This window comes from Homarus americanus, unplaced genomic scaffold, assembly GCF_018991925.1.
Source record: "Homarus americanus isolate GMGI-L3 unplaced genomic scaffold, GMGI_Hamer_2.0 scaffold20465, whole genome shotgun sequence".
In the NCBI taxonomy this organism is placed as follows: domain Eukaryota; kingdom Metazoa; phylum Arthropoda; class Malacostraca; order Decapoda; family Nephropidae; genus Homarus; species Homarus americanus.
This window is the reverse complement of record NW_024756914.1, coordinates 2,230,284-2,250,355: the sequence shown is the minus strand read 5'-3', so window position 1 is coordinate 2,250,355 and position 20,072 is coordinate 2,230,284. Positions and strand designations below refer to the sequence as shown.

The 20,072-nt window shown below is 38.9% G+C and overlaps 3 protein-coding genes and 1 long non-coding RNA gene across 5 annotated transcripts; all 4 read left to right on the top strand.

The window, feature by feature from the left end:
* The first annotated feature begins 305 nt into the window (after window positions 1-305).
* LOC121857138 lies at window positions 306-3,673 on the top strand. Its single transcript, XM_042353028.1, has 2 exons — window positions 306-700; window positions 2,348-3,673. Exon 2 carries the CDS (start codon window positions 2,416-2,418, stop codon window positions 3,592-3,594), a length of 1,179 nt encoding a protein of 392 aa, XP_042208962.1. The 5' UTR covers window positions 306-700; window positions 2,348-2,415; the 3' UTR covers window positions 3,595-3,673.
* An 806-nt stretch (window positions 3,674-4,479) lies between these two features.
* LOC121857145 (40S ribosomal protein S26-like) lies at window positions 4,480-9,464 on the top strand. Of its 2 annotated transcripts, none has more exons than XM_042353037.1 (5): window positions 4,480-4,594; window positions 5,992-6,169; window positions 6,993-7,126; window positions 8,191-8,229; window positions 9,424-9,464. In XM_042353037.1, the coding sequence occupies exons 1-4, from the start codon at window positions 4,592-4,594 to the stop codon at window positions 8,212-8,214; spliced, it is 339 nt and encodes a 112-aa protein (XP_042208971.1). In that variant the 5' UTR covers window positions 4,480-4,591; the 3' UTR covers window positions 8,215-8,229; window positions 9,424-9,464. The 2 variants fall into 2 exon arrangements, with proteins under 2 accessions (XP_042208971.1, XP_042208972.1); XM_042353038.1 differs by having other exon boundaries at window positions 8,933-9,464.
* Window positions 9,465-11,062: 1,598 nt separating this feature from the next.
* Window positions 11,063-12,851, top strand: LOC121857147. The gene is made up of 2 exons (XR_006087118.1): window positions 11,063-11,581; window positions 12,677-12,851. It is a non-coding gene; the product is annotated as an uncharacterized LOC121857147 (long non-coding RNA).
* Window positions 12,852-13,021: 170 nt separating this feature from the next.
* On the top strand, window positions 13,022-19,309 carry LOC121857144 (jmjC domain-containing protein 8-like). Its single transcript, XM_042353036.1, has 8 exons — window positions 13,022-13,264; window positions 15,310-15,402; window positions 15,627-15,675; window positions 15,941-16,106; window positions 16,651-16,770; window positions 17,069-17,123; window positions 17,897-18,044; window positions 18,561-19,309. The coding sequence occupies exons 1-8, from the start codon at window positions 13,188-13,190 to the stop codon at window positions 18,642-18,644; spliced, it is 792 nt and encodes a 263-aa protein (XP_042208970.1). The 5' UTR covers window positions 13,022-13,187; the 3' UTR covers window positions 18,645-19,309.
* The last annotated feature ends 763 nt before the right edge of the window (window positions 19,310-20,072 follow it).

The following is a 20,072-nucleotide window of genomic DNA, read 5'->3' as shown; positions in this document are numbered from 1 at the left end:
AGGCGGCGAGGGTAAACGGCAGGGTGTGGGTCAGTTGTGTAACGCGTGAGGCGCAGCTGAAGGTCATGCATGGTCTGCAAACAAATTATATGGAGAATTTACCTTAACTTAAGTCCAGAATATTTTGCAAAGAATTTGTTCGTTTTCTTTTTAAATTCAGGCTTACGCCAACTAGTTACGACAAGTAAAGTTTATATCGCAGGAACTTGTAAGAATGTGGACGGAGAAGGAGAGTGAGGAATATTGTTCAGGAATTACACGCCTTCAAACACTGGCTCAGCTCAGTGAGCCTCAGTTTACCTGTAGCTTCCTTTGAGTGAGGACGTGTCTGTTCTCTGTGGCCGTCATCACCAACTGCACCGTCTCGTTCTCTGGAGACTCGTGCGTTAATATATCAACTCAGGATGAAAGAAGCAAAAAGTCTCTCTGTAATGTCGACTCCATAATATTAAAAACTTTTTATACCAAGAGTTATTTCCTGTGCATTTATAGAGTACCCAACTGTTGTTAAGCGAACGTAAACAGAGATGACAGGTTCATGAGAGCTGTGTTTTGTCTTCTTCGGGTTCCTTTGTGTTGAGGACAGACGGACACGCTGACAGACAAGGGAGGTGATTCATAGTGCAGCCTCCACCACCACAACACCCAACAGGAACATCTTCAGGATAAAAGCCTCGACTCCTCCCTCAGCCTAACACAGGTGAGGCATGTAATGACGTCACCCCACGACTGAGTTATGACGGTCTTATTATGGTGATCCGGGATTAATATTATCTAAAACATCTAGCATGATTTTTCCAAGCTAATATGAGGATAATTAACACATCAAATAATAGTGATTGTTTCATAGTTCTCTTCCTTGTAACTGGGAATTAGAGTCAGTGTCTGCCCAGTCTCGGTGTGGTGTCCAGTCTTCACTTAAAATGAGCTGGGGTGTTTAATCTTCAGGTGACCCAACAAATATAAGCGGGAGAATATTTTGCCCTTTGGTTACAACCTGTTGACACCTTGAGGACAACTCACTCATGGTCCTCTCCCATGAGAGACATGTCTCCTTCACTCCTTATTTTGTGTCAAGTGATAGATTACTTATATTAACTAAGACTAGAGAGTATGTTTTAGCCTTAAAGAGATTACAAACACACACACACGCACACACACATGCACACAACAGACACACACACACACACACACACACGCACACACACACACACATCCTTGACCACCGAAGGGTCAAGACGTACCTGGCGCTCCTCTCGGAGCAGCCAGGTCAACTGTTAAGTTGGCCCATACCAACCCCCTCCCCTGAACCCTCCTCCCCACCGGAATATCAACAAGTTCACGCCAGAAGTTACTATTTCATTTAGGAAAGAAATGGAACCAGTGTTAAACAGAGGTGAACAGTGGTGAACAGTGCTTAAGTCGGTGAGAACAACTCGACAGTAACAGTGGTACCCAAGTTGACCTTTCACACAGTGAGGTCCCAGGTACCCAGTGATAACGGCCCGTGAGACCCAACTACCAGCGATGTGTTAATCCGTCTACGATAGGAAGGCCTGGAACCACACCTCACTCATATAACACCATCTGTGAGGGAATTACTACACCACGTGAGGCCCCTCATAACACCATATGTGAAGGAGTTACTACACCACGTGAGGCCCCTCATAACACCATCTGTGAGGGAATTACTACACCACGTGAGGCCCCTCATAACACCATCTGTGAGGGAATTACTACACCACGTGAGGCATAACACCATCTACACCATCTGTGAGGTACACCACGTCAGGCCCCTCATAACACCATCTGTGAGGGAATTACTACACCACGTGAGGCCCCTCATAACACCATCTGTGAGGGAATTACTACACCACGTGAGGCCCCTCATAACACCATCTGTGAGGGAATTACTACACCACGTGAGGCCCCTTATAACACCATCTGTGAGGGAATTACTACACCACGTGAGGCCCCTCATAACACCATCTGTGAGGGAATTACTACACCACGTGAGGTCCCTCCTAACACCATCTGGGAGGGAGTTACTACACTACGTTTTTGCTGTTCAACACCTACATTAATCTGTATGTTCACTGTATGTTCCTTTACCTTTCTCTAATGAAGGCTTTTGTTAAACCACCAATGTATGTAATAAGTCATTTATGCCCAATGTATATTTTCAGCCTTCGGGCTGCAGAACTTTTTCAATAAACCGTTAATTATTATTATTATTATTATTATTACACACACACACTCACACACACACACCTTTACATTTGTGTTAACATAAAATATTCACAAATTTTTTTTATTTAGAGTAACTTTACTTATTGTATCTCCCCAGGTGAGACCACGCCGTCCCCCACACACCAGGAGGCCGAGCAGCCGGCCACCAAGGCCAAGGCTGGGGTGATGTTCCCCCCACCCGGAGGTTTATGCCAGGCCCAGTTGAGGGAGGAATGTCCCCACCTGGCCTCTACCTCCCCGGCCTCTACTACACTCTCAGAGGTCGTCCTCAACAGCAGCGTCCCTCCGTCTCCCCGGCTGACTCAGCTGCTGGAGGGCCTCAATCAGCCCGGGGACTCCGGCAACCCCCCACACCCTCCACAGTGGCTCGACCGGGAACTGTTTGACCGAGGTCGTAAATTTTATCATCAATACTTATTCAGTCTGTGTTTTTCAGAGTTGTTGTCGCTGCTAATGAATTTCAGTTTCAGCCGATCACTACGAACACTCATTTACACGGGGCGCTCAGACACACCCAAGAAAGCCCTGAAGCGATACTTCTCAACGATGCTTCACGTCATCAAATGGTTCACAGGAGACGTCTGGGCCCCCGAAGACTCTGCCCACGAGGACATCTTGTCCATCCGCTACACCCACAACAAGTTAGCGAAAGGCTTTAACTCCTCCCCAACTTGCAACGAGAAAGTGAGGAACATCAGTGTTAGCGAGAGAGGACACGAGGAGCCCAGTAACTCCCTAAATAAAGTCATCCGCCAAGATCTTCAACGTGTAGCTGAAGATAAACTTTATTTAGAGAATGATAAGCCGATTGTGTACATGAGTCAGCTGGACATGGCCCTCACACAGTACTCCTTCATGGGACTCATAGTGACACACCCAGAGAAGATGGGAGCCGGAGCCGCTACTGAAGAAGAGCTGGCTGGCCTGATCCACTTCTGGCGAGGGCTGGGCTGGCTGCTGGGCATCGACGACAAGTACAACTTGTGTAGCGGGTCGGTGAAGGAGACGAAGGAGCTGTGCCTGGAGGTGGAGCGTCTTATTGCCATACCTTCCTTGGCTGTAGTGGACTGGGACTACGAGCACATGGCCGCCTCCCTCATCACAGGTATTGGCTACATTATTCCCATCTTGTCCTACCCCGCCATGTTCCGCTATCTGGCCTACACCATAAACTTCCCCATCCCCGCCTTCGTCAGCAGGATGTCTTATAGCCATTCCTTCCAGTACTGGGTCATGAGGATGACCTTTGCCCTCATCCTGCTGTTGCCTTGGCTCGCTCTTCACTTCAGTAACGCCTTCAGGACACTTATTATAATAGTTCAGAAGAGCGACAAGCTGAAGTAGGCCGACACCTAGCCTTAACGCCCTCCTTGTCTATCTCATTCCCTTACCAGCTGCCACAGAATAAAGACGCAGCAACGCATTTCAGTGTTTCTTTCACCTCCAAAAATAGACAACGAGGCTGGAATATATGCAGTAAACCTACGGGATCCAAGGGTCACACAGAGATATTATAATCTCTTTCAGATAAGTGACATTAATAATTGTCAACATATAAACAATTCTGAAAAGCGTGACGTGATCCATACAGATGCAGGTAAGCACAAGGGAAATAACCCACAGGTGTCCCAAGTGATTGCCTGTAATCACGTTTTCAGGAAATGAGACAAGTAAGAAAGATGATAGATAAGTTCTAGAAGTGTTGAATGTTATACATTAATATAAAAATAAAGAAGGTGTTATCCAGTGTGACCCTGCCAATTACCACAGGTTTCCAGGTCCCCGGTTTCCTCCTGTGCTAGCACTGGATAAACAGCCCAGACGGCTCGTAAGCTGATAAATGGCCAATATGTTAAGATAAGGAAAAATGAAACACCATCGTTATAGTGATGTTATGGAAGCACATTTTCACGAGAATAGAGACGAGTTTATCATTTATTTAGTGTAATTTTGAAGTATTATGGTGATAATAAAGAAATCTGAAAGTTTTGTGGTAATATTTCTTTGTGGTTATCTGCATCCGTCCAGAAATATAACCAAGTCTTACATTACATAAATGGAAATCATAAATAGCTTGGTTACTGCTAAAACACAGAGCATTTTCTATGGGACAATACCATTCTCGTATTATATACATAACTTTAACTTTAATACACAAAGTAATATATATTTTAATAGCCTTTTATCAAACAATAAAATTTAAATTAAAAATAATTGATATATATATAAGTGAGAATTAGATAATATTTGTGTTTTAGTAAGAGAACCATCACACGGTCTTCTTCCACTCTCGTGTTGTTGACGGTCTTTCAGTCCAAACTCTTGCTGTACTCGGAGCATAATGGTGACTATTACTTCTTTTACCTCTTGTTACAGTGTTGACCCAGTGTTGAGTGAGTTAGGATGATACACAAGGAACTAAAGAGTAGGTTATGGTGTGTATAAGTGTGAAGATAGTTGTGAATAATAGTGTTGTGAGATGTAAGTTGTGAGGCCTCGTGGGTGTGAGGGAGGACGCCAACACATGGTATTCTTGACTAAGGTGTTACTTTCAATATAAAATACTCTACATTGTGTCTTATTGTTAGAAACTGGCGAGATAAACATATCCTCGTACTGTTTAACTCGCCAGATGGAAGACACTAGTTATTTATGACCAAACGTAGAGCTCGTGCATTTTGTTGTAAATTTCATAAGGAATAAAACTGTTTGATCGATGGTAAAAGGTCATAGGTAAGATACAATACTTGGGAAATTCATTCATGAGTAGAAAATACAATTATGAACTCAAAGCAATAGAGTAGTGGATGAGTGGAACAAGTTACCAGACATCATTAACTCAAACACGCTGTATGGGTCCAACGAATTACCCAAAAGTACATTAAATCAGGGTAAAATCTTAACGAATATCTGTTATACATACACAAAACATGTCTAATAATATTTTTAGTGTAATTTGTAAGATGAAATAATAAACAGCGAAAAACTTTCAGTATTGGTGAACGATAAATTCCAAAGAGTTCATGAACAAGAGAGATAACTCAGAGCCATGGTGATGCACTTCACTAACCTAACCTAACGAAAAGTAAATCCTACGGCTATGTTAAATACCCCAAAGTAACAGAAACATCGGTAATTATATCTCCATTTTGGATAGGTGACTCTTTGGAATTTAGCTTTTTTTTTGCTGTTTATTATTTCATTATTTTGACTACATTTCAATGAAAACATTATTAATCAGTTTTATTGATCTAAAACATATATTCGTTAAGATTTTACCCTGATTTAATAACTTTTGGGTAATTCGCTGGACCGCGCTGTATAGCTTCAAATATAGGTAGACGGATATATGAGCGATAGGGTTTGGATGTAAACGGGACTGCCTAGTATGGGCCAATAGGCCTGCTACAGTTTTCTTCATTCTTATCTTCTTAAGCTACTAAGTTATAAAAGATAAAGATTAATATCCAAGTATAATTTGGGATAGAATATTGAGGATTATTCTGGTAGTAAATCTGATTAATGTGAGTCGTGTCATGATTTAGTCATCAGCCCCTGTGGCTGGTGTCTGTGTGTAGGACACGAAGATAAACTACAACTTAATCCAGGACGCCTTCCCTTGAGTTCTGTCCTCTACAATGTTGTGTACAAAATGTAATTTGGAAAGTTTTTGCAAAAAAGGTTGTATGATCACATTTGTAAGTTCAATTTTAGAAGTATATCACTCTTGGTGTTTTACAGACCTCCAAACGCCGGAATAACGGCCGATCCAAGCATGGTCGGGGGCACACCAAGCCAGTCCGTTGCACCAACTGTGGACGATGTGTGCCTAAGGATAAGGCCATCAAAAAATTCCAAATCCGGAACATTGTTGAAGCCGCTGCAGTTAAGGATATCAATGAGGCATCAGTTTACACTGGTAAATACCTTAACCTTTTGATGGAGACTGGGATGATTTTTACCTTCCATTGATTATGTACAGTCCTTCCAAAATCCTGTTGTAAGTTAGGTATTTTTTATTAAGTTTAGTTACGGTGAAATATAATTTGGCATACAATGTTTAAGGTTATTAAAAATAAAGCTGTAGTTAAGGTAATTCGTGTCATGATTTAGTCGTCGGCTTCTGTAGCTGGCGCCTGTGTGTAGGACACGAAGATTAACCACAACTAAATCCAGGACGCCTTCACTTGAGCTCTGTCCTCTACAATGTTGTGTACATTTTTAGCAATTTATTTCTATGAATCAGTTTTATGTGTAAGGTTTAGTGAACAGCCCCCAAAAGTATCATTACCTGGGGGTCAGAGTGGTTCGTGCTTCTGTAAGCAGTCTTGGTCCATGAATTTTGGGATAGTTGGTACGGTATGTTTTGTATGCCTGTATTTTAATACTGTTACTGGTATGGGGAGCAGGCATACCAATATAACGATGCACTGGCGAATATATCAAAGCATTTCGTCCAGTGTTTCATAATTTAAAAATGGAAAAGTAACAATATTTTATGGGGTGCACTATACAGGTGTTGTGGTACATGAGATGAAGTGTAGCTACTTCTTTCTTCAATCTTCAAGGTTATCAAATGACCTAAACAAATATTCCAGCACTTTTCTTATGTTGCTGAATTCTTTGATTAGTTTTATTTACATTTGTTTTGCTTATTCTGGATTTGTATATTATTGACTATAACTAATTCTGTAACACAGTGTAGGGAAAACTTGTTGTAAAATTTGTTGCCATTTTTCCAGTGTACCAGCTTCCCAAACTGTACATCAAGCAACATTACTGTGTGTCATGTGCTATCCACTCTAAGGTGGTGAGGAACAGGAGTCGCAAGGCCAGGAAGATCCGCACTCCACCTCCCCGCTTCCCCCGTGCTCAGGTGAGAAGACAAGTTGACTTTGGTAAACATTCTTTAGTGTCACTTGGTTTTGGTTAGTAAATCAAGATATTTGGGCTGTTTTGTCAATCTTTATCAGAATTAAGCTAAGGTTTAGGATACAGCCTTGCCATTTTTAAGTAGCTAGCAGTGGAATTCCCTTTGTCTTATTAAACTTAAGTGTCATTTCCAAATATTTAGAAAAGTTAATTTTTGTCTGAACTGAACAACTATTCAGTGTTAATATCCATGTACTTTACAGGCAGTAAAAGAATGGTAACTTTAGTCATTGTTTGTGGCCCATATACACCCCTTCTGGGGAAGCTTGGCCTTCTATTTTAAAGCTAATTGGGAAGGCTCAGCATACATATTTCAAGTTCATATGAGGTATTAACAGTGTTGTCTCTGTATGTGAAATATTGATACTATAAAATGTCAAGCGATATAATAACAAAAGGGAGCTTGGGTATCATGGGGCTGATTTTGAACATTTACATTATATTTTGTTCTAATATAAACATGAGTCACTCACTGAGAATAATGTACTTGGTTTGAGTTGTTTTACTCTTGTGAATTTAACAGAATAAGAAAAATGAGTTTTTACATCATGAATTAAGACGGTTTATGTTCTAGGGTCTAATGATTTGAATGAAGAACAGAAAAGGCTGAGCCATATCATCATTGTTGAGCATTTGAGATTAAATCCTAAAAAAATAGGCCTGTATTTGCTTCATGACTATACTGTACTGTACACCAGATGAGTCTGAAGTTTTACTCTGGCCACCTTGTACTGAAGCAGGCAAGGCCAACAAGTGTGAATATATCAGTGTGTTAGTTTCTAGTCTGAGTCATGATGTACTATATGTAATGGGCAGTTAACCTTATGCTAACCTCACCATGGTTTGTCATATATCAATAACTACCAAATCAAACGGGGTGAAGTAAACTGGACTGACGTGTCCTTATCTTTCTTTATGTACATACTCTTACCCCACAGCTGTCAAGAAAATATACCTTACTTAAAAGTTTTCAATTACAACATGTCTAATTTCTTCTCTTTATTGCAGGACACGCGGCCACGCCCCAACTAAATGAAAAAATATTAGGTAATTAATTTTTCTCAAACTTCAGTCTGTTTCTGGCGATGTTTTTCTGTGTACATGCTAAGGTTTACATGTGGTTATGGATGTACAGTTAACATTGTTTTCTTATTATTTACTTCTCAGGTTACACTTGGTGAATACTTTTATTGAACCTCAAGAAGGGTATGAAAACACTGTCACTTTATCCACATGTATCCTCTTGGGTGTTTCATGTTCTTTTGTTGAGCTGTAGAGGCCATACAGGCAGCTGTTGTTGTTGATAAAAGTAAATAATATATATTAAGTTTAAAGGTGATGAGAGCAAGTGTGTGAAGAATGTAACTATTCTTTGTTTCCTTTTGTCCTCCCCCCAACTACCCTCCTTACACCTCTCTCTCTCTCTCTCTCTCAGTCTCTCTCTTTTAAGCTTCTTTTCATCTTGATCCATCTCAGCCTTGTGGGAGGAGAGTCAACAGGGAAACTATATTTTTCTTGAAATTGTTAAAAGTTTTGGTAAATTGTCTTTTTTTTATGTAGTGTTTGTTGAATATAATTGTGAAAATATAAAAGCTGCCAGGAATAATCTTATATTTTATGGTGTTTGTTGTGGGATAGGATGTTTGTATTGGTCTTAAACCTGAGTTAAGGTGAATAACTCTTACAGGTTATGAACTTTTATTAATTCTTTTAATTTATGGGTTTTAGAGTTCCATTATTCTCACCCCAGGTTATAGAAGAATAAAATCACTTCCTGTACATCAGGTATGAAACTTCTATTATGAGTTCTCTTACTTGGTGTATTTATGAAGGATGAGTCTGGTGATAACTCATATTTATATTACTGATTCGCTCACTTGGGTTATAATTGCTTGAAGGGGAAAAAGAATAATTGGCTTAATGAGGTAATGGCTGTTGGTTGTGGCCACTTTACACTAGTAGGAGATGGCCAACAAGTGGATAGTTGTTTCTTCTTAGTTTCAAGCAGAGTATCCAGTGTGGGTAGTGCAGTGGGCAGTTAACCTGATTATTCTAACCCCCATTATGGTTCGCTATATGTTAATAACTGCTAGATTAAGTGTGGTACATAAGTGTTAATATGACCTCTGCTGTGTTTCATTCTGTAGACACTTGCTCTACAGTTTTATTGACATAATTAATTTATATCTTTACTTCAGAGTCTTGAGTTGTAATTTTTCTCATTAGTTTTATTTATTGCAGGACGCCGGGCTATCCCGTTACTAAATAAAAAATTCAGTAAATAAGTGTTTTCATAAACCTCACCCAATATCTGACAACTTTACTTGGGATACCTTTTATTCACTGGTGGTTATAGGAAAACAGTTGTAAATTTAACAGTTAAACATTTTAGAAGGGTAATACCACGGACAGATACACCGTTTTTCCTGGCCCATAAGACGCATTTTTTCCTTAAAATCACCCTGCGGCATATTGGTCTAAGGTGGGAAGTTCCGCTCCAAAGACATATAATGAAATTATAACAGTTGTAGAAAGATCAGTACTCTAATGTGGCTTAGAAATAAAGAAAATATAATATAAAATATAAATGGAGGCAGTGGGCTGTAACTGTGTTGTTTGCTTGCCACGCTCCCTTCCTCTGATGTGATGTCACGGCATACACACAGTCAACTGGGTGGCTGAACTGTATCATGATGGTACAAATGTGGAAGGTGATACATTTTGTACATACAAAATGTGCTATTTTATTTATCTTATTAATCATAATTTTGTTTGACATTTGAAATTTGTTAAAACTTGACTCACTTTTTACTCACTAAATCGTTTAACTCTAAACCACATCGTTTATATTGAAGTTTTGTGCTAATAAATTAATCGTTTAACTTTGAAACCATTTATAACAATTTGGCATAAGAGATCGTTCCAAGATGGCAATAATGTCGTAGGAATTTGTCTTAACATATCACGTTCAGAATTCCTTTATAAAAAAAATCTTAAGTTAGGGTAAATTTATGTGATTTTTAAAAGTTCCTAAGTTAATTTTTTTTCTCTCAACTGAGCAGTAAAATATTGCGCCAAGAGTGTTGAGAATTCTTTAAATGTTCGTCAGGGTGAATTATGAGAACTTATCTAAATATCTTACGTAAATATAAGATTCTCAAACGGTCTTAAGTTAAATTGTCTCCTTATTTGAGAGACTGGGTTTGTTCTCTCTGGCGTGATAGTGAGAGATGAGAGACCTACATGCTAGAGAGAGATGAGAGACCTACATGATAGAGAGACATGTTAGGGATAGGTAGAAGGTTGTAGTGGAATTCTCCCCTACAAAAGCTGTTTGTCGCTGAGTAGCCGACCCCACCAATTCCCCAGTGTATGCCTCGTGGTCTAGGTCAACCAGCACCACCATACATCACGGAGCGGGGATCAACTACTATGCCACGCCTACCCCCGCTATTTAAGACCTGACCTTGTGGTGACCTGCCTCTTTTCTACCTCCACCAACAGCAAGCAACACACCTCCTCCGCCGCTGCCTGGCGGCCCTCGCTCCTCCTCCGCCTGCCTGGCGGTCCTCGCTCCCGCCAGCGAGCATGGCGACCCACAAGCTGGTCCTCCTCTGAGCATCCTCACCAACCAGCTCTCTCTACATCAAGCTTGTAACCATGCTGCCTTCCCAGCACCAAGCTGCATTGTACATCCAATACAACATGTATTAAGAGAGCACATTGTGAGTTTCCTTTCTCCAACCCATCCTGAGTGTGAACCAAACATCTCATACCCCACAACTTGATTGTATGATAACAGCATTTAATTTTCTAAGTTGGTGATATTAAAGTAACTTTATCATGTAAGTAATGTGATGGTATATACACCCCCAGGTGTATGACTATGACAGCGTGGTGTGTGTGTGACGCCTCCTACTGTGACAACCCGGGCATTATCACCTTCCCTGAGAAAGGGAAGTTCACCCTCGTCACCTCCACCAAGGACGGCCTCAGGTTCAACGTGGAAGAGTTCCCCGTCTCCAACAAGGAGATCCCTGGTGATTAACGGAGGTAAACCCTCTCGAGGCTGAAGGAGTCAGCGGTCCTGTTGTAAACAGTTGTGTACAAGTGACAGTCTGTGAAGGAGGAGTGATCAAATGGACTTTTCTCTCACAACTCTCCTACTGTGTTTCTCGCAACTATCGTCTTGTATAACATTACTTTAACACAGACTCGAAGCCTCTAAGGCAGCAGCAGCTTTTTTTAATACACACCAATAACCTACAACAAGCAACACATGCTCAGTCAACACATGTTATCTCCAGACGCTGTGGTGGTGACCATCAACCCATAGGACGAGTATCAGATCATCCTAGGCTTCGACGGCGCCTTCACCGACTCCACAGGTCTTAATGTGGTCAGTTTACCTGAAGAAGCCCAGGAACACTTCATCAAGTATAAGCATGTGGCAGTGTGGGTGATATAAGAATAATTCTTGGCTGAGTTAATACCAAATATACCAGGTAATTAACATTACCGACACGCTACCTGTATTGTCGTGAATAGAAAGATTAAAACCTCCATGACAGGCAGTCGTAGAGCTGTCATCAAGAACTATTGACAACCTACTGATGGCTGTAACCAAATGTGTTTGCTGGAGGTGAAGACCTTGACACAGGGCTGGCCCTAGTCTTTTGGGGCATTCCTTGGTCTCTACCTACCCTGTAAAATTGTAAGAATTACATTTTTGGTGGATTTGGGCCAAAAATTAGATTTTACTGAAAATTACAGTATGGCTACAACTGAGCTTGCTGATTATGAATATGTGGTCCACGATTCGATTGCAGAGTAATTAGTGGCCAAAATAACCCTTGAAAGATTTTACTGACATTTTTCAATGCTAATTACTCATCAACTATGGGTTTCAAAGGTGTGATTTAAGGTTTGTGTGTTATTCTGAAAGTACTTAATTAGTTAAACGCCCTAAATTTCAATTCTGAGAAAAAGTATATTTTGGTAAAAAATGTAAGGTATAAGTCGTAAATACTTGTACTATCGGTGAATTTATAGTAAAACACCGGTCCTTCTCTCGCTGTTATTTATATGTATTTAGTAATTTTTAGACATTTTCTTCTATGACAGACTTAAAATTATATGCACTGACACTGGTTTAATTCCTACACAAAATCATGCAGTATAGGAGTCACCCTTTCGAAGCATCTACCATTCTCTGTGACGCTACACCACAGAAAACGAAGATACAATCTTAGAGTTATACTCTTCTTTTATTCTCCTCGCCACTGATCGGCTCGTTAGATATTATTTTCTTTGCTATGTAGCTGTAATATATATCATAAGAGATAGTAGAGACCAGAACTAACGTGAGCAGTACATCGGAAACTAATATTAGCTCTTTAGAATAATAGCCGCTATGGTTCAACACATAAAAGTCCTTTACCAGAATTGAAACAGTGACACAACAGTGAGAAACTCTATTGGTTTTTGGTTCCAGATGACGCCGAGATAAAGGTGTCCATCACTGATGGCTCCGACGTTTTCGTCAATTACGGTGTGGAAGCCGGAGCCATCCAGACCATCTTGTACTAGCCCCCGGCAGGACCCGACCTGGTTCAACCACCAGTTGAACCCTTCTTACTAAATCTACCAATAAAATTAACAAAAATTAATATATTTCCTTTTTCATTCCTCCTTACGATGAAGTGTAAAGTGAGCAGATACCGTTGGCACCACTCTTCTTCACTGACAGTCTCTAGCTACTCTGCCTTACAGCAAGAATTAGCCCAAGATGTGGGTAAACAAAGTGTTGCGTCACCACAGCAGGAGGTGTGTGCACTGTGGTGGGCAGCGGTGCACCAATCAGGTGACACCATGTTGTGGTGTCAGCACGTGTGGACTGTGGCGGATGTTTGTGTGTGATAATACTGTATCTGCTGCAGCTGTGTAGTATGTACCACTGATGCTGAAGCCTCTGACTGTTAGCGAGGCTGTAGGAGCTAATCAACATGAGGAAGACAGATATCATTGTGTTGTTGCAGCTGTGCGTTTTGCTACCTGCAACCCAACAAGATGACGGAGGATGGTGAGTTAATGTTCACGAAAATGATTCCGGGACTTAGAAACCTTCCATATCAGGATAGGTTAAAGAAACTAAACTTGCATTCCCTAGAAAGACGAAGAGTGCGGGGAGATATGATAGAAGTATTTAAGTGAGTGAAAGGAATCAATAAAGGGGATATAGATAAACTTTTATAATATCCGAGCAGAATAGGACTCGGAACAACGGATTAAAGTTGGATAAGTTTAGGTTTAGGAGGGAGATAGGAAGGAACTGGTTCACAAATAGGGTGGTGGACGAGTGGAACAAGCTTAGCAACTTTGTAGTAAGTGCTGGAACGCTGGATAGTTTCAAAAGGAGGCTAGATAGATTCATGGATGATAGAGAGTGGTAGTAACTCTCGACAGGAGCTGCCATTCACAGGCCAACCGGCCTATTGCAGACTCCTTATTTTCATATGTTCTTATGTTATATGTCATTCCTGTGACAATAATTTGTACAAATTTGTAAAAGCTGGTGCAATTACAACAAAAACTCGGGGATCTTAATATTGTACAGTACAGTACTGTACACTACATCTTGATTTACATTACTTCTCTGCGGTAATACTGAACAGTATTCTCTTTATTGGGTCATTAGGCTTGAATACGTACTGAATTGTAGTAATTTTTATTTCAGAATGAGACAAAATACAGATACAGTATATGCTCATTTATTAGCAAACACAATTACAGCTTGAGTTTTAGGATACTGTGCTGTATTATTTTAGTTAGGTTAGATTGGTTAGGTTATGTTAGATTAGATTAGTTTGGTTTAGTTTAGTTTGAATATCTACAGTAAATAAAGGGATGACCGAAACTTAAATTTTACTTATTGTGCTACTTCATTTCTTGATATTTTTATTGGGATCTTGACTGACAAGTTTGTGTTGGCACAAACAATATCTAACCAACATTACTCTCAAGCCACCAGCATCCTTTCCCCATCAAAGTGGTAAAGTATATGAAAGAATAATGCACAGTACCTGTATTACTAAATGGATATGACAGGAAAAGAGGGAAGGTAAAGCTGTAAAACAGGGGCACCTCATGACTGAACATTTTTTTGGTAATAGTGGAGCAGAGACCAGAAGGATTTGTTCTATTTCCTCAGATGTTCTTTGGATGATAGTAATAAAAGTGATACGACATAAAACTTACCATGCCAATAAAATGATGTCTCTATGTGTTTTGTATTCAAAGAAGTTAATTATTTATTGTAAATATTCCGTCAGAAAATCTGCTGTGTCAGCAAGTACTGTCGTTCGCTCTTTGTTGTTTCAGTGCTACAATCGAGCAGCCTGGTCTGGGCTTACTCTTACATCTACAAAAAAAGTAAAATTACACCATGTCATTTCTTTCTTGAAGTGGCAATTCTTTCTCCTTAACTTTGCCCACTGGCTAGGAAGTTAGGTAAGGTTAGGTAGGTTAGGGCAGGTTCACTTAGGTTTTGTGCTTCATCATATCATTTTTATTACTTACTGTCATCCAAAGAACAATTGTGGAAAAAATGAACGAAATCGAACAATACTGTACAACACTGTAGTCTAACTAATTCTAAAATATGGTGAAAAAGAAAAACCAGGCTTCCTACCCAATTTTTCTCAGGATAGGTTAGGCTTAGTACGAGGCCTGAACAGAAGCTCCAACCCATAAGACACGACAAGGTGGAGACGATGGGTGTTATATATAGTACTAATGTGTGGTGCAGTGATAAGGATGGGGGTATAGTACAGCACAAACTCTGCAGGAAACACTATAGAAAATGTTACCTTGTATGAATCCCTTTAAATGCTTGTTTTTGTAGTTGTCATCAACCATTTCTGGAATTATTACTGTACTATATATGTAAATAGAAAAATCTGTAGCAAGAAGAAGCTGTTTAATGTCCTGAAACAATTGAATGTGTAACAAATTCTCATAAAAAAAGCCATTTAGAGTTTGAGCTTTTGAATAGGTTGATCAGTTGATAAATAGTATCCTCTTGTTTTTATTAGGCTTAAAAGACCATTTAATGTATTTTTATAACAGGATGACAAGAGGCAAGGACAGAATAGCCCAACTTGGACCATGTAACATTGTGGTGCAGGATGGATCACTCACACAGGAGGAGTTTTTAGAGAGGTAATATTATACACTATTATACTTTCCTTGCTTGACTAATTGAAGTGAGTAATTATCATGTGTGGGACCAGATGGAACCAAGGGGGCTTTAAGGATACTTGTTCATTTATCAGATAATACTAATGTACCTGTGATTTATTTTGCTATAGTGAATTTATGGTTTTTGTTGTAGCTAATCAGTACTGTAGTTAATTTGTTGTTATTTTCACTCAATGATCACACAGGTATGCATACAGTGAGCCAGTGGTGATCAAGGGGGCATCACACAATCAGGTGAGTATATATTATATTTTAGCTATAAATCTATCCTTGTGAATTTATTATTTCCTCTTCTCCCACCCTTGTGTGAGGTGGATTAAGGGGTAAAGAAACCAAGAAATGGTGGGGAGCTACAGTGAGTGATGGGGAGTTACAGTGAGTGATGGGAGTTATAGTGAGTGATGGGGAGTTATAGTGAGGAAAATAGCTAAGACAAGAACACAAGAAAGATTGATCATGTCAGTTTGGGTGATTAAAAGTTGCACATCTCCACCCACAGCTTTTCCAGTCACGTACTCGGCACACTGCCTTACTGGAGAGATACGGCCACATGACTATTCGTCTGAGTTCTGCCAACAGTTACAGTTATGCTAAGAGAGACATATCATTCAGGGATTACTGTGATCACCACCTGCACCCACAACAACTCACAACTCTTGGCAATGGTGAGCAGGAAGTTGATGGTTGTGTGGTTCACTTGTGTTGTGGTAGCGTTGTTTCTTATGAACAAGGGACATTATTATAATCTTCATCGAATATTTTGGTAGTTCTTATGTACAGTGATTTCTGCTTATTAAGATTGACAAAAATAACTTCTTACTAATCAATAAACAGTTAAAAATTTTGTATGAGTGGTAGTGTAGTTTCCTCTGTACTGTATTTGGTATATTTGATATTTCATTAAATTTACCGAGAAATGCTTAAACTAGCTGGACTGTTTGATTGTGTACATTTTGTGGATAGACGCCTCATTACTTCTGATGGCAGATGAAATGAAGAAACGTAACAAAAAGATTACACAGAACTAAGGTTCACTTGGATTAGTTCATGTCTGTACTTGTGCACGACAAGCAGTAAACACACCTTGTTTCCCTATTTACCCAGGTCAGCAGATGTGATAGTTCTCAATAATTTTACTAAATATAGAAAATGCCCAATAGATTAGACACTTTCTTCCTTCACTGATATACTGTATTCCATGTATTCCAGAAACATTTTACTTCTTTGGTGACAACAATGGTGATGAATGGCAGGACATACTTGACCTTTACCAGCACCCACCATACTACCTGCCTTACCACCTACCTGCCCTCAGCTTTGGACTAGCAGGTTAGTTTAGTTTTCCATTGATGTGTTTATTTCTCTGATGAGATTACCTGAAGATTATCACCCCCCAGCTTATTTCCCCTGATGATTAAATGTCCTAATGCTACCTGGGAAGTTAGATTAAGTTATATTAGGTTTGATTTAGAGTGGTTAATATACATTAAAGACTGTTATCGTAGTCATTAAGACAGTATACACTATGTATATGCATTCACCTTGGAGTTATGTGTATACATGTACTGCAAATATTTATTTTTTATTATTAAGAATTTACAGTTAATTATATTTTTTATAATTGAAGGACCAGGCACAGGTGTTCCTTTCCACTTTCATGGCCCGGGCTTTGCTGAAACCATGTAAGTATACAGCATCAGGGGTACCATAGGTTCTCTCATTCAATACAACTGCCTGACCTAATGCATTCTCTTCAGGTGTCCCCCATCCAAAACAAGGCTAGTTAGCTCTCTCTCTCTCTCTCTCTCTCTCTCTCTCTCTCTCTCTCAGAACATGATAAGCAATCCCACACTTACAACAGATGGCATGTGTTGATTCTTCTCATAGACTTTCAGTATCATACCCCAGCTTATCATCCTCTGAGAACTTTAATAAGAGGCCATATTACACTTCATGTTTAACCATAATACTTATATGCTTCTCTCACTTTCAATAGTTTGTGAGATGTATGAAGAAAGACATTGTTATTTTTTCCTCATGAACTGTATTGTACTGAGATTTATGATATTAATTATTTTAAAAGGAAAAAGCATTTATTTATTTTAACTTTTAACATCGTATTAACCACTTGTGTGTCATAGTTTATGTCTTGTCATAATGTTGAGTTTGAGCTTCCTTTTTTCTGTCCTGTATGTCTGTGATGCTTCCTTCCTAGCTTAAGTATCTCTGTCTCTCTTGTCCCGCTTGATATAAGATCTACAGTGCTGTATATTGTCAAAATAAGGCTTTGTAGAATACATGTTCAGAGATAAATAAGAACTGTATCCAGTATTTCATTGTATTTTCATATATGTTCTTTTGTTTACATAGATATTGAATGCAAATGACCCTTTGAAATATATGACGAGGTGAACATGAACCTCATAAACAGCATTTCGTCGTACCACTTCCTCAGATGGGGACGCAAGCGGTGGTTCATGTACCCTCCTGATGTGAATCCCAATTTTCATCCTAACCGGACAACTTTACAGTGGCTGATAGAAGACTACCCAAAGATGAAGGATGACCCAAACCTTTATGAGTGTACGCTGCTGCCAGGAGAGGTACTGTATGTGCTCTTACTGCTTTATGGTACTGTACCCAATACAGTATTTGGAATGCCACTATTAATGCTTTCCTTTAATGTTGAAATTGGATTGAAGTCACTCAGTAGTTACAAGAGATTATTTATTACAATAAAGGTATGAAATTACTCTTGTCTTATATCAGTGAATAATGTTAAATTTAAGCAGATCATTTGTTACCAGAATGTTGGGTTACGTGTTCGGGTCATTTGTGACAATTATCAGTTTTCATTCAACAAAAAGTTAACTAAAAAAATAAAGAAAATACGGCTTTGAAAATGCCTCAAAACATCACTAGAACGCACCTGCCTCTACCGTATGTGCTTCCTGTATACAACACTTGCATTACCTACATGAGAGTGTTTAATTTCTGTACAACTCCTTAAAACTATTCTGAAAGTTGTGAGATTTTGGTAATTCAGATTGCTGAAGTAGCTACCGTACAGGTTTCCTCATGGTGGATACCGATATTAACATCCTGTTATATATTCACAGATCATCTATTTTCCGGACAAGTGGTGGCATGCAACACTCAACCTTGACAGCAGTGTCTTCATATCAACATTTTTGAGTCCATAACAACGGGAAAACATATTGATTAGTGTAATACAGTACGTATATAATTTCTATGTATAATTTTTCTACTTTGCCATAACTTTATTACAAATATAGGAAATAAATTGTGTAGGACCAGAACTTTCATGCTATAACTAAGATGAAGACTGCTTTTAGATTAAGAAAGATTAATTACTGAATGTCGAGAATCTGTTGGTGACTTCATGGTCCAGTTTTGTGTGAATGTTAAGGCAGCATTAGTGAACAGTACTTAATACAGTAAATGCATGATTAAACATGTGTACAGATATATCTTTTTCAGCTAATTTATTTGTTTGGTTGTTTTCACAGATTGTCTTACATAGTAATATGTTTTGGCTTTCATTTAGATTAAAAGAATTGTGTTGTGTCATAAAAAATACTGGTATAACAAGTTGAATATATAATTCCCTGTGACTTTACAGTACAAACACATAATAAGGTCCATGGTCTTTTAAAACTTTGCTTATAATTGACATTTTGATGTTGTCCCGAGTCTTGAGGAGTCACTGTTTGGGTGTGTTTAAGGTGAATGAAAAATAAATCAGGGCTGTGGAGTCGAAGACAAAACCTTCGACTCCGACTCCTCAAATTTTTATGCTTCCGACTCCGACTCCGACTCCTTGGCCTATTTGTAACAACTATTTCTACCATCCTAATTGTAATTTGTATGTTGTAACCTGCATAGGTAAAAAGTAAAACACCGTGGCTATACTGCTACAGCTTTATTAATGATCTGGACGATATTTAAGAACTACAAAAAGATGATAGGCTTGACTTTCAAAGTTTCAATCAAAAGAAAAATAAATTTATTAAGAATTCAAGATATTAACTAGAAAACACCATTTACATGTATATCTAAAAGTTCGATCTCAGCATATGAATTTTGTTTAAGCTCATAATCTGATGTGGATCTAAATGATGATCCTACAATTCCTTTTAAAGTAAAGTTATATATTTATGTACATTAAAGAAATGAATACCTTATTAAGGAAAATGGATAAACCTTACATGATTAAGTTATTAAATTAAATTTGCCTTAATCTCACCAAAAACAGGTTGTAGCTAATTGTTTTGTAGCTGAGAGCCTCTGTGCAGTTTTCAACGAAACAAAATTTGATATAATTCAAAATTTCAAATGGTAAACAAGAGACAATTGTCCAAAATTATAGTGCTATACTGTGCCTGCTACAATAAATTCATAATAATGCTTATAAAATGGAAATAAATTCTTTTAATAATTTAAGAAAATTAGTGGGATCAGTGGAATCACTGCAATGAATATGCCTGAGTTCATATATTTGTTCTTAGGAACAGAATAGCTTCAGTCGGAGTCGGAGTCTGGACAATTTTACCGACTCCGACTCCTACAAGCCGAAATTTCCTCCGACTCCTCGACTCCGACTCCACAGC

Excerpts from the sequence above, each read along its gene's own strand:
- LOC121857138 (XM_042353028.1), top strand. The coding sequence starts at position 2,416 with ATGTTCCCCCCACCCGGAGGTTTATGCCAGGCCCAGTTGAGGGAGGAA.
- LOC121857145 (XM_042353037.1), top strand. Across the intron at positions 6,170-6,992 it reads TGAGGCATCAGTTTACACTG|TGTACCAGCTTCCCAAACTG; the intron begins GTAAATACCTTA and ends CCATTTTTCCAG. Across the intron at positions 7,127-8,190 it reads CCCGCTTCCCCCGTGCTCAG|GACACGCGGCCACGCCCCAA; the intron begins GTGAGAAGACAA and ends TCTTTATTGCAG.
- LOC121857144 (XM_042353036.1), top strand. The coding sequence starts at position 13,188 with ATGAGGAAGACAGATATCATTGTGTTGTTGCAGCTGTGCGTTTTGCTA. Across the intron at positions 13,265-15,309 it reads CAACAAGATGACGGAGGATG|GATGACAAGAGGCAAGGACA; the intron begins GTGAGTTAATGT and ends TTTTTATAACAG. Across the intron at positions 16,771-17,068 it reads CCTCAGCTTTGGACTAGCAG|GACCAGGCACAGGTGTTCCT; the intron begins GTTAGTTTAGTT and ends TTATAATTGAAG.